This window comes from Telopea speciosissima, chromosome 1 (genome assembly GCF_018873765.1).
Source record: "Telopea speciosissima isolate NSW1024214 ecotype Mountain lineage chromosome 1, Tspe_v1, whole genome shotgun sequence".
NCBI lineage: Eukaryota > Viridiplantae > Streptophyta > Magnoliopsida > Proteales > Proteaceae > Telopea > Telopea speciosissima.
The window spans coordinates 5,297,915-5,312,408 of NC_057916.1; the positions used below are offsets into that span (position 1 = coordinate 5,297,915).

The following is a 14,494-nucleotide window of genomic DNA, read 5'->3' on the forward strand; positions in this document are numbered from 1 at the left end:
CTTTTAAATGGAATCAATAGGATTACAAGTTCATTTGATTTAAAGCAATATCCTAATACAGCTGAAGTGATCTTAGAGAATGCAAATAAAGAGAACCAAATGCAACACCAAGATGCATGGCCAAACAGAGATCACCAGTTTCTATAGACAGATCACTCAGACACAAAGCAATCAACCATAGCACAACCATATGATACATAAATCCAAGGCAGGGGGAGGGAAGAGAGGACATACTTGTTAACATCAGGATGATAATTCCTAGCAAGTTTCCGATAAGCTGAATAGAGAAAAAGAAAGTTGTTAGTAAATTATGGAAAATAAAATTATTTAATAGAAACTTATGGAAGCATTAATCATTATCTTGAATTTTCATAGCTAAAGCATGAGAAAAGAAAAGGTTAAAAACAAAAAGTAATGCTTGAGCCAGTTCAGGGAAAAGATATACTTATCATATAATTTGAGATCCCACAGCTTAATCAGAGCATGGTTTCAAGTATCAAGATTGGATCTAACATATCAGCCACAATCCTTATTGGGATCCATGAAGCCATGGTTCGGGATTTCAGTCGAAACAACCGAGATCTCATGAAATATTTTGATTTCGACCTTGGTCGTAACGATACTGCATGTGACTCTATACAGTGCCGGCCAGCCGGCCTGCAGCAGTGGCCGGCGGCCCTGCCCTCCACCCTCCTCTCCATGTGTGTGTGTGCAGTGGTGGTTGGGGCTGCCTTTGTGGCCTCACCCACTGCCATGTAAAGAGAGAGAGAGGAGAAGATAGACCCATACTTGGGTCTAGCAATCTGTGATGATTGGACCCTTCTTTTGGGCTTCTAATGAACTAGATTAGTTATTTATATTACTGATTTTAGGGTAGTTATTTATAAACTCGTGTTTGCATGATGGGAATGATAAAATGATTATTCACATGGTTGGGGAAAGTATTGCTGGTTTGGAAATTATTTTCATGATAAATGGGTGGATACATGAGGATTAATGTGCTGTTATGATTCTTACATGCTTGAATAGTAGGTATTTGGGGGGATTTTACCTTTGCTTGAATTTTACACACTTTGGGGTCAGACCATCGGATGCATGAATGTTGGATTATAGATTTTAACAAATTACATTCTGTTTTGGGCTATAAGAGCGCACTTATTATGTTTCCATTAATCATACTATCGTGTCATAACTTGGTTTGATAGTTGGGTATGTAATATGTTGCTGAAAAATGATGCTTAGCTTGCTATTAAGGGTAGGGTTATGAAGGGAAACGACATGTACTATGTGGCTGAAATGGAATGTGTAGCATGCTATTAAGAATAGGAGCATGAAGAGAGATGACATGCATTGTGTTGCTGAAAACAGGACATGTGGGTTTAAGTATTTCCATGTTTTGGCTTTCTTGATTTAGATTACTGTTTTGGGAATTAATATGGAATGGGAAAATCATCATGCCTTTTTAAGTGTAGGATTAACTATATTGTACTTATGTTTATTAGAGTCCATTACCATGCTATTTGGGTTGAGATTGGTTGATTAAAGTCAATGTTTTGAGGACTATCTATATGTTGAATTGGATTGGAAGTTTGGCATGAGGGCTTTGGTATTACTATGTGTCTATGTTTTGGATTATGCAATGTGCTATTATGATTAGGAAATTGTTGGAGAAAATGCTAGTGAATAAGCATGATAAGGTACTGTTGTGAGCCATTAAATGTAAAATTATATGGCTTGAAGATGGTGAATTTAGTTTTGCTGCTTTAAGCCTAATCATGTAGGTATCATATTACATCATTCGATGGATTACAAGTATTATTAGGACTGTGTATATGCTTAGAACCTAGGCTATCTACATGAGACTAGATATAAGAATAATGGAAATTATATTGCTATGGACCTAGTACTTATCTACTAGTGTGGATTAGGCTATCATAAATAAATATTATGAATAGGGACTATTAAGAAAACTAATATGATATTAATGTAATCACTTCATGGGACAACAATACTTAAATCCCAAATCAATAGTTGGGAAAATTCCAAGAGATGAGTCTATATAAGAATGAACATGGAACCTTAGATTTGATATAGTTAAAATAATAAAATCCTAGAACAAAGAGAGGTGTGCCTATGTAGGTGACGTGGTCGGATATTCAAGACACAAGTAGGAGGGGGATTCTTCCAGATTCCTTCGGACCTTGACAGTTTGGCAAGTGGAACATTGGTTTACCACTTTACCATGTTTTCACAATATTACTATTTGAGGATGTCCATGCATAATATTTTACCTTCCATTTTCTGATTAATTGAAAAAATATTTTACCATTTAAATATTGAGATAAAATGATATGTATGGATATGCAATGAAATGATGGAAATGAAAACATGATTGGTTGAATGGAAATGAAAAGAAATGACCCCATGACTGTCACTCCTTGCCAGCAGGGGGATAGGCGCTAGATAAGGCGGTTGGCCTTGCTAAAGTTGCAAGGTCCTCACCAAAGTTGTGGGAATGACCAGCACAAGATTTCCTCAAGTGTTCGGAGATGCTCACTAAGTGTGAGTAGTATGGTGGCCGTAGGGTCAATGGTATGCCCTATTACCATTTTATAAGTGGCAGGTCATAAGCCGATCTTGACTGTGAGACTAAAAGAAATGTGAAATAAATTTCGCATTAAGCTTTCAATTATGAATGTTTCAAGCTATGTTATTTCATGATTCATTAGCTTATGAAATGATCATGCATGAAAATATGATTTGGATATATTATGAAAATTATACATGTTCCGTCATGCATGCACTTGTGATTTTATTTGTATTCCATTTTTCCCTCACTAAGCGTTGTAGCTCACCCCCTCTTCTATCATTTTTATCTCCAAAGCCCACACATACACAGTGTCGATGTTCAGAGTGTGTGTTTGGACAGAAGGGGGGGGGGGCGAGATCCTAGACATTGAGGACTAATCATTTATGTTGTTTTGTCTTTTTGACTTGGTATGTAAATTTGCTAGGACACCTTGGGATTGTATTTATATCTTTTGTGTTGTTAGAAGCTTTTGGGTTGTAAATATTTAATTGTATATAAATTGTTAGACGCCACCAGCACAACATAGGCATTCCCATAAATAATATTTTCGGGGGAATTATTAGTATCAAAACCCCTGACTATCCCAAAAGTTTTTCCACTCCAACAATATCTAAATTAAGAATTTAAAATTTGGAGAATCACATTGAGGCGAAGCACGATCTCGTGACCGGCACCATGAGGATGGGACCTCTTACCCACCTTCCAGGTTGGGTTGTGACAGGTGTAGTACTGAAACTTGAATGGGTTGTTGTTTTATCCCACTTCGACATATTTGGACCGAGACCTGCGAATTCGACACCAACCCCTTGGTTTTGAGTTTTTTGGTCACTCCACTTGCAAATCTTGATGGAACGATGTGTTGAAGGCTTCTACAACACATCTACAGCAAAGATTTGGTGCATTTGAGCTAGATTTCTTGAAGATTCACAGTTTGATGTTTACCCTTTGATCTATATCCGAGGTTGGGGTACCTAGAGTATGTTGATGATGAAACCTATCAAGTTGTTGTGATTTCTTTAGACATACCATGACATGGCCTTCTTTTATGATAGAGTCGGAAGAACAGTTTCATTGGTGGAAGCAATATTCATCATCGTTCGAGCCCGCCCGGAACTCTGTGGTATTGACATAGAGTAGGAGGAAGGGCTTTGTAAGGGTCTTTTGAGGTTCAAATTTGATGTAGTTGATTGTTCAGTTATGGAGTTTTAGTTGGAACACTTGTACGTGTAATAGTACTAAATCTCAGCAAAATTTCGCCAAAATTTCGTAATCGGAAATTTTGGCCAGGCCGACAATGAGATGCTATGTCGAGATGAAAAAATGCAATATTTTAGAAATTTCGGTAATCTCGTTTCAGAAATTTAGGTCTAAAAAACGCACCATGTCGTCGAAATTTCAATTCATTCGGTCATTTCGGCATTTTGCACCCCAAAATGGCCACGCAAAACTCATAGGAAAAATACAATGTTTCGGCGAAATTTTGCCGAAACTTCAGTATTTGAGAAATAGCCGAAATGGACTTCCGAGACGAAATTTAGTACCATGCTCGTAATTTTCAGTTGTAACATTTTAACATTTAATAATATTAAATGATTTTTCTCCATTTGTAAACTGCAATGGCATATTCATAGTTATCAAGGCAGCGAGGCGACAATGGCGTTGGAGAGGGCCTAAAATCAAGGCGACACCAACAAGGCGGCAAGGCGCCCGCCTAGGCGACCAAGGAGCCTGGCCGCCTTGGCAACCCCTTGATAACTATGGGAATATTTTGTTGTTTTCATTCATTTGAGGGCGGTCCTTGGCGCAACGGTAAGGTTGCTCCATAGTGACCTAGTGGTCGCGGATTCGAGTCGGGAAACAGCCTCTCCGCGAACCGGAGGTAAGGGCATAAGGCTACGTACATTATGACCCTCCCCAGACCCCGCAATGGCAGGAACCTCGTGCACTGGGTCTGGGACACTAGGTACGCCCTTTTATAGGCTAAATTTGAGAAATACACAGCCAAGATACGTCGTACACTGGCAACCCAGGGTACGAAACCAAACTAACAATATGAGTGTTTTTTAACAATCTAAGGGTCTCATTGTGTTTAGGGATGCTTAACTAGGATCTCTATGAAGTTTCGGGCCAAAACATGGCGATTTGACCACCAAAATGTGTAGAATTTCGAAAAAAAAGACCTTGCATGGAGCCCCATCCATAAATAAGATGCTGATCCCCCAAAATATCAGATGACTATGCCTGCTTGCCCTGTTTATGTCCAAAATTTGATGCAGAATTCCAGCAAGAAGAGATGTTAGGCCTGTTGATTTGGGTTTGGTTTAGTTTCTTTGGGTCCAACTGAACCTATGGTTCAAGTTCGATTTAAGTTAGGCTTAATTTGAGTGCCCAATGGGTTATATGGGCCACGGGCTTAATATTTTTTGAGTTTACTATTGTAATGGGCCAATTCTATAAGCCCAAATATTAGGGATTTAAGTCCTATATGGGATTAAGTAGTTAGTTTCTAATTTACTAAATTCTAGAATGTTAGTATCAAATTTGGAGAGGTTTGTTTTTCTAAAGAATCTTAAGCTGTAAGGATCTCTATTCCACACATAGGAGGTTTCTACTTTGGCTGTTTTCTATGAAGTAATAATTAATAAATAAAGAGAAAGGGTCATACCCCCCCCCCCCCAAACCAACGATTTTGATTTTTAAAAAAAAAAAAGCTCTGGCTATAATTGTTGTTTTTCTCTTGTGTGGAGCAAGAACTTCTGTGGGATGTAGAGAACTCCTAGTGAGAGACTAGCGGTGGCTGGTGAGAAGCTCTTGCCATATCCTATCATCTTTTGGTTTGCTTTATCCTTTTAAACCAAATCCATCCTGCTTATCCAAGTAAGTAGAGTGGTTGTTACTTTTGATTTAATACTGTTTAAACTTTAAAGGCTGCTGAAGAGGTATTTTGTTGTGCTACTTGTTCCTATTGCATCTGAAGTTTCTGTTGACCACATACATGCCTATGGTGTTTCCTGCCATTATTGGAGCATCATTGAGGTACTGATATCTCTACATCTAGCCTTTGGATTGCTGAGATTTTCTAAAGTTATTAAGGAGTATTCAAGCTGTGCCTTCGACCCCAATACGAGTTCAATCTGTCCCGCAGATAGGAATGTATGGATAGATATTAAATCTGATGTCTAGTTGCTATTTCTGTTGAGTTGCTGAACTAGGGTTTCTGCCCATTGGATTAATTTGAATTTCATCTACTATGTTTTACCTAATGAATGGATGAAAAATCGAACCTACTGTAGTATTGTTCTGATGAGAGGTTGCTACATTACAGCTTTGTTTCTATTTCTGTAACTAGTTACTAATTTGGATTCACTAATCATATCCTCATATCAGACATTGAATTGGATGCAAAATTTTGGGGTTTGGAGTACTAGGAGAGACCTAGTTTTGGTGGTAGTTTGTGTCTGATTTGAGACCCAGATTGGAAGATATTAAAGACCTCTACACTGCTGGTTTGAGTTTGTGATTCTGCTCGTGGATAGAATTCTGAAATCAACTATGGTGTTAGATCAAATCCATTAAAACTAAAACTTCATCAGAGCATGGTTTCAAGTATCAGGATTGGATCGAGCATATCGGCCACAATCCTTATTGAGATCCATAAAGATCCATTCATAAATAAGATTATGATCCCCCCAAAAGACCACACATTTATGCCCACAATCAGCCAGGATCAGTTGGGATTGGCAAATTCAACTGAGGATTGGCTCAAGATTGATGGAATTTCTGATCCAATACTGGATCCCAAATTCAAGATGTTTCCATAATGGTCTAGTTCTGGACAAATCTTTCAACATGGAATGTTGCCCCATAAATTTAGTAATTGTTTTTCCTCAGGGTTTTATCAGGAAAGTTTTAAAAAGGGAAATTAAGAAGGCTATGTTAGAAGAATTTAAGATTGTCCAAATTGTTGATCAAGAGGTCCTCCAGATACACATCATTTCAAAGTCATTCGGTGAATCCCATCTATAGGATATAAGAGAACTAGCGGTACATATTTATTCATTGGTTTAGAATATAATCTCATGTATGCTAACAATATTCCCACAAGCCATTTGAAAAAAATAGAATTTTCTAGCAAATAAATAATTTCTCAAATTTTTAAAAACTCAACATGGGCATATAACCATAAAAGGTCCATTTGACCAAGCTCAAATGTCATGTCAAATCACATCATCCTGAACCTGTTAACGTCAAAAAATAACAATAACTAAAAATAAAATATGTGGATGCTTCTGGTATAATTTATGGGAATCCAATTGTATGTTTTTGGTGGGACAACTAGTATGCTATACCTAAACCTAGTAATCATTTACCAGTTGTCTCACATGATATGTAGACTTAACTTCCTAAAAAGAAGAATTGATGTTTTCAAAACTTACAAGTTAACATTAAGAAGGGAACACTGATAAGTATCACCCATGGTTTGACTGTTTGGGCCAACATGTTCATCGTAAATCAGGCAACTGTAAATTCTATCTGGTTCTTGAACAACAGAGAATCAACGAGCAAATTGACCAAAAGTGTGATGGATGATGATTGGATTGGTCCAAGCAGTCAAATTTTCTAAATGCTGTAGTTCTTAAACTCTGGATCAGCTACCCATACGTGTATGCTTCACGTACGGTTAGGGGATGACATCTGTACTTTTTCCTTTAATAAATGCCCCTCCATGCTAATGCAAGAGTTGACCTCGAACCAGGGAAACTAGCGGGAGATTGATTGCAGCCAGGATCGATACAATGAAAAGAACAAATTAAAAACTGCAACTATTTTTTTTATTGCTACTTTTCTGTTACATATGAAGAAGAACATAGAAGGATAAGAAGAAGAAAATGGGGGGTAGAGGAATGGCTCTCTCACCCATAGCTATCCAGCTGTTGAAACATGGAATTTCTCCCATAACCGATGGCAACAAGGCCTGAAATTCTTTTCTCCAATCCTGATCCTTCCTTACAATAGGGGGCCTATTAATAGCTTAGGCAAGCTTACAAAATAGAAGGTAGAAAATAGAAACTACTAAACCTAGCAACTAGTGGCAATGGCAACTTATTGAACATAAAAACTAACTAGAATTAGAAACTACTAAAGCTTTATATATCAGCCTTCTAAAACAAAAGGAAGGACACTAAAATAGAAACTAAATAAATCAGAAACTATTAGGCAGCAATACAATCTGTTTTGACTTGCTAATCTTTAGTGGGGCCCACAGAATCTTAATTATTTGCTTGGACATCTTTCTCCATTCAAGTCTTATGGACCCATAACACTGTTCACGTGAACAGTAGTTCTGGTACTGTTCATGTGAACAGTAACTTTTATTTTTTGGAAGTAGTTCGGGCTGCTTTAGATGACACTCCATCAAACCAACAAAAAACTTGCCACATCATCAGACCAGGCTGCCTCCCACAGCAGTCGAATCCACAACCTTGCCGGGCTGCTTTTGGGGCTTGTTCCTCCGGGTACATATCGACTTGTGATCTACATCACATGCATTCTTACTTACAGAAGGTTGGACAGATGTCATCACCTAACCATATGTGAAGTGTACACATAGAGGTAGGTGATCTGGTCTCTATTTCTTACTCGCTCCTTCCCTCCCCCCCTCACCCAAAAAAAAATAATGATAAATAAAAAAAAGGTAAGACTACAGTACTGATGCGAAAGCATGATGACCACCATTGGATGTGGCTTGATCTTTTATTTTGGACCTTTGATTTGTACTTTGTATATTGGTTGTATTGTAATAATGTAGGCTAGTCACATTAGGATAGTTTTTAAATTAGTTTTGACTTTTGTATTAAGAGACGTTAGCAACAGTAGTGGGACCCATTAGTTGTTAGTTAGGAAGTTATTATATCTTAAAAATATACTAGCATAAGATCTTGTGGGGCCCATTGCTTAGCTATCGTAGGAAAGTCTTGGATAACAAGTAAGCATATAGAGAGTCCTATTAGATTAGATTTTATTTTCTATTTTTTTAGCTCTCTATTGATCTAGTCCCTCCCTCCTCTCTCCTCTCTCTTCTATTTTCCTTCAGATTCTCTCTTAAATCTTAGTAGTCACAACCCTTTTTCTTCTCTCTTCATCCTTCAATCTCATTGCTTTCTTCTTCCTACGGCAGTTTGCTCACTTCCTTTTGGACAGCTTAGTTTTTCACTCCTCTGCCTTCTTTCACTCTCCCATCGATCTCCCTTTCTTCCTTACCTTCTCTCTCCCCTAGTTTCTAACTTTATTTCCCTTCTTTTCTCTCATCACAGGCTACTGGAACATCAAAACCAGCAAGCTTCTCACCCTTGATTCAACAGAAAATCTCCTTAAAGCTGGACCTGTGTTGTGCGAATCAATCCTTGATCTCTTATTTGGGATCTGGGGTTTAGCTGGCTGCATCAAGCATTGGCATTTCTTTTAAGATTAATATCATCTTAGTCAGTGATAGCTTCACAAGATCAAGTCCATAGTTTTGTAATTTCATAGAATAATCGCTGTTAGGTCAATATCCAGATTTTGGTAAATGCAAGTTTTGTTAAAGGTATTTCAACATTCCCAAATTAACTTCCAAACCTTAAGAGATTATCCCGAAGGAAAATTCTTTGGTGCACTAGTAGAATGGCCATGTGATCAGTAGACCATCCTAAGATGGGTCTAAGATGGGTCCCAAGTTCCCAACCCAAGACTGTGTAAGCCAAAAATAAGCCATGATCAGGTGAATAGAATTCTCTAACCTTAAAATTACATGGTTAAGAGGGGTAAAAGCCTTTAGTGGAGCACCAAAATGACGTATAGATCAGAAGGAGAAAGATCATTAAGTTTCATATTGGCTTTTGACCCATACAATTTTTGAGGTGGGGACTTACTGAATGATTGTGGATCTCAAGTATCTGAATTGAAGCCACATAACAAGTTGTTTAATCCCCACTCCCCCATCTGAACATTTGTTCTATTAAAGTTTGTAAAGGGAAACATACGAATTTCAAGGAGCTTTTAGAAGCTGGCATTGAGCCATAGTTGTCAAGGCGACACCTTGACACTTTGTTGCAGTCGCCTTGATTTTTCCCCCCTCCAACGCCTAGGATCACCAAGATGCCTAGACAACACCTTGACACTTGACACTTTGTTGCAAGTGTAAATATTTACCTATTTGACTTTTTTTACAACACATATGACTAACTTCATACTCTGAAACTACCACAGACTAACATGTTATTACTACAATGGATATTGTCCAATAATTCTGGCCTCATCTCTCCTCAATCCTTCAACAAAATGGTTTAGATCTCTTTATTTTTAAGTGACCGCAAGATTGTCAAGCTGGTTTGAGCATGGTTTAAAATATCGGATCGGAATCGGCAGAATCAGCTGATTCAAATTGGAGGAATAAGCCGATTTGGATTGGAGTAAGCAGAGTTGACCAACCCAGGTACCAATCATGTTTGATTCTCATAACCTTATTCTGGACCAGACATGCGCACAAATTTTGGCCATTTTCTCCTTTTAGTCACTCAAAGCGCAAAAGATCAATAAAGCTTACCTTTGGTAGCTAGATCTACAAGACTTTTGGAGCAAATACTCCAAAGATCAAATATCAGTGGAGATAAAAGCTTTTTCTTCCCGACTCCATTTTCTAAGGTTTCTGTTGATTCCGACCAATTCTGTCTGATTCACAGCCAATGGATCAGATGGGATCGGAATCGATGGAGGTCGATCTCGTGCCCAATTCGGAGTTTTTAAACCTTGGGTTTAAGTATTAACTGGAGAAGAAAAAAAGCTACAAGGTTGATTCAGTGGGGACATCCATGGTGCAGCTACCAATGGATCAGAACACAATCCGGGTTCAGCGTGAAAACAATCACATTCAGACCAAACTGAATTCAGGATACAATCCATGATACAACATGATTCCCACGTGGACCACCAGGGAGGGGAAGCTACTTGTCACACATTTATCTTTGTGGACCCATGAGAAGTCTCTTCATGGAGCAAAACTAAAACATTCCATGCCTTGTATACCACAGCCCTTGCAAGCTGTCCTGGGTTCCTCATACATCCAGTAAAATGTGAAGTTACAGATTTTATATCTTAAGAGAACGAAATCTAAGATTACCTTTTCTGTTAAGGATTTGAGTGGTAGCTTTCTTTCTCTGTAAGATTTAAATTTTGTGAGTGGGCCACAAGAAGAAGGGAAAAAGGAGTCGTAGCTGAAAGCAGATAAGAGTTATTATGTGTCATGTATTTCCAAGTTAGCTTAAGAGTTGCTAAAAATCAAGTTAATGAATTAAAATTAGTATTAGAAGTTATTGAAGTCTGCAATACATCCAAAAGAATACAGAGGCTTTGACCATGTTATTTTTTGAGGACATATCTTAGCAGAAAAAGTGCTTTCTTTTTTGCTTTTTGATTATAATTCATGTATGACGAACCATATTTCTGCGTATTTTATTTCATTGACACCACTTGAATTTGTTTGCGTCTACAGCCAACAACTGCAGCCCCCTTCATCATCCTACGGTCCAAGCAACCACTCACTTTTCCTTCTTTCTCAGATCAATACAATCCATCACCACTTTTTCTAATCCGCTTACAATCTGTACTAATCATCATTTCCAGGTATTCTTCCTCTGTTTCATTGACACCACTTGCGTTTGTTCATGTCCACAACCAACAGCTTCAGCCCCCTTCATCATCCTACGGTCCTACCAACCACTCAATTTTCCTTCTTTCTCAGATCAATACAATCCATCACCACTTTTTCTAATCCACTTACAATCTGTACTAATCATCATTTCCAGCCCTAGAATCCCACCCCTTCAATCTTGACCCTGCCAAGCACACAGAAATAAGTTTCTTTCTGCAACCACCAAGACTCTACTCCCACCAAAAATGTTTCTTGTTTTCTGAAATCCATGAAAAAATCATAAATTCAGAATTATTTGAAATGCTGCAACAATGACCCCTTTTATTTATTCATTGCTATTGCTACGAACAGCAACATGGGCAGAGAAGCAATCCTTTGGGCTTTCAAACATTTTAACGACTAAGTGAAAGCAACTCTAAGGATTATCATTTATACGCTAGAGATCAGACAATTAACATTTCTATTATATGCTAGAAACCTAGCAGCACATTAGATGCTTAAGGAAATATTCAAAGATCTTGGCCTATTCTTTAAGCTCTGAGAGAAAACAATACAAAGATTAAATGGGTTTTGCTCCTGTGAAGTTCATAATTGTAGATATGAGATCTTTAATAAGCCAGAAGCTATATTCATGGAGTTCAGGTATGGGTATGTGTCCAGGAGTCGAATGTACCTGACATCTAAAATTCAGGTTTGCAGGGATGTGTGTCTAAAAGTAGATGCACTACGCAGGACATGGCTAAAATGTGTCAAGAATTTGCAGATAAAACTAGCCAAGTCTTTTAACAATTTATTAGTATATAGTCTAAAGAAATGAGAACAAGTGCTTGTTTTAAATACAGGGATATGGATGTAAAGAAATGAGGCTAGGAATATGGTGGGGACTGGGGATGACTAGTGCAAGGAAATATGAGGAACTCTATATTAATCTAAACACAAAGGAAGGGGGAAAAAGTATTTATAAAATAGTTAAAATGAGAGAAAAGAAGAGTAGAGATTTCGACCAGGTGAGATGTATAAAAGGGGAGGATGGAAGAGTGTTGGTAAGGGATGAGGCCATTCTGAGGAGATGGGATGAGTATATTTGTGATCTTTTAAATGAAGATAGTTTGAATATGACCGAACCGGTTGACTACATTATTCATCAAGACATCACACATCATAAATATGTACGAAAGATTGGTGTGGCAGAAGTTAAAGATGCCTTAAGAAAGATGAAAGTAGGTAAAATACCAAGCCCGAATGAGATCCCAATTGAAGTATGGAAGGCCCTAGAAGTTTGTGGGGTATCTTGGTTAACCAAGTTATTCAACAAGATTATGATGTGAGGAAAATGCCAAATGAATGGAGGCGAAGGATTGTAGTTTCGGTATACAAAAACAAGGGTGATGTCCAAAGCTGCAATAACTATAGAAGTAGAAAACTAATGAGTCATACTATGAGACTTTGGGAGAAGGTTATTGAAGCCCGTCTGAGAAGAGAGACTCGTATTTCAAAAAATCAATTTGGTTTTATGCCAGGTGGATCCACGACAGAAGCTATCTGCTTACTAAGGAAGCTCATGGAAAGGTTAGAACTAGAGATTTAATCCGGCATGTTCTTGTGAAGAGAGGGGTGTTAAGTAAGTATATAGAGATAATTAAAGATATGTATGATGGTGTGGTGACTAGTGTGAGATCTTTGGGAGGCCAGGGCAAGGAATTCCCAATTACGATTGGGTTACATCAAGGATCAGCCCTAAGCCCTTATTTGTTTGCGCTTATCATGGATGAATTAACCAAGAACATCCAAGACAAGGTACCGTGGTGTATGCTCTTTGCCGATAATATTGTTCTAGTGGATGAGACAAAAGCAAGGATTAACGCTAAGTTAGAGATGTGGAGATCTACCTTGGAAGCAAGAGGCTTTAAGATTAATAGATCAAAGACGGAGTATATGAGGTGTAACTTTAGTCACATTATGATGGATGATGACATGGTGAAAATTGAGGAGAGAGAGATACCGCCAAGTGACTATTTCAGATATCTGGGGTCTATCATACATAAAGAAGGTGACATAGATGATGATGTTTCACAAAGAATTAAAGTGGGATGGATGAAGTGGAGAGGTGCGACCGGAGTATTGTGTGACCGACACATTCCTTTAAAGCATAAAGGAAAGTTCTACAAGACTATGGTCCGACCTGCTATGATGTACGGGGCGGAATGTTGGGCAGCTGAGAAGTGCCATATAACGAAGCTATGTGTTGCAGAGATGCGGATGTTAAGATGGATATGCGACAAAACTAGGAAGGATAAAGTAAGGAACGAACGTATTAGAGCTGATGTGGGAGTTGCCCCAATCAGCGACAAGCTCCGAGAATATCGTCTGAGGTGGTTTGGCCATGTGTAAAGGAGGCTTGGGGACACCCCAGTAAGGAGGAGTGATCTGATGTCGATTGAAGGAGCTAAAAGAGGTAGGAAAGGCCTAAAATGACCATAGGTGAGGTTGTGAAGAATGACATGCGTAGTCTGGACCTTGTGCCAAGTATGACCTCAGATAGAGCCTATTGGAAGGCAAGGATCCACGTTATCGACACCATGTAACTGAGATTTTCCTGATTTCCTGGGCTATCCTCTTTCCTCTTTCTTTCATTTTTCATTTTCCATCACTCCCTTTTCTTATCCCATTTCTTCATTTGAATTTTTTTTTTTTTTTTTTGTGTGTGTGTGTGTAAGGATCCATGTAGCCGATCCCATTTAGTTGGGATAAGGCTGAGTTGTTGTTGGATGTAAAGAAAATAAAGCTTGAGAAGATAATTGTAAAAGAACAAAGACTTGGAGAGTTAAACAAAATCACCATAAGTACATGGTCCTATGTACAAAATATTCAGATTTTAACAAATAAGTGCAACTCATTTCTCGTTATGGGCTAAACGGGAGGCTATTTGGAACAAGGGTTCAAATTCACGGAGACTGGAAGCCGATGGTGAACCCTCTCCTTTCTTCTAGGGGTTAGAGGTCCACACAAAAGAGAACAATGAGATGAACCATGTAACTGTAGCCTCCGCCCACTCCCACTCCTTTTATTTTGGTGCAGCATGTCCAAGTGTTAAGGGACGCATCCAACATGGACTCCATATCTGCCCGTGTATTATAGTGTTGACACAGGTGCTTCAGGGTAAGCAGCCATGTCCATGTAACATAGGCCATAAGTTCAAACAAAAAGCAGTGTTG

The 14,494-nt window shown here is 38.4% G+C and overlaps 1 protein-coding gene across 1 annotated transcript in view; it reads right to left on the reverse strand.

The window, feature by feature from the left end:
* Nucleotides 1-14,494, reverse strand: part of LOC122669472 (chaperone protein dnaJ A7A, chloroplastic-like) — a 33,073-nt gene that overhangs the window by 7,171 nt on the left and 11,408 nt on the right. Inside the window, exon 5 of the mRNA XM_043866245.1 lies at nucleotides 235-277. Coding sequence (XP_043722180.1) covers nucleotides 235-277 — 43 coding nt within the window. The remainder of the gene's footprint in view (nucleotides 1-234; nucleotides 278-14,494) is intronic.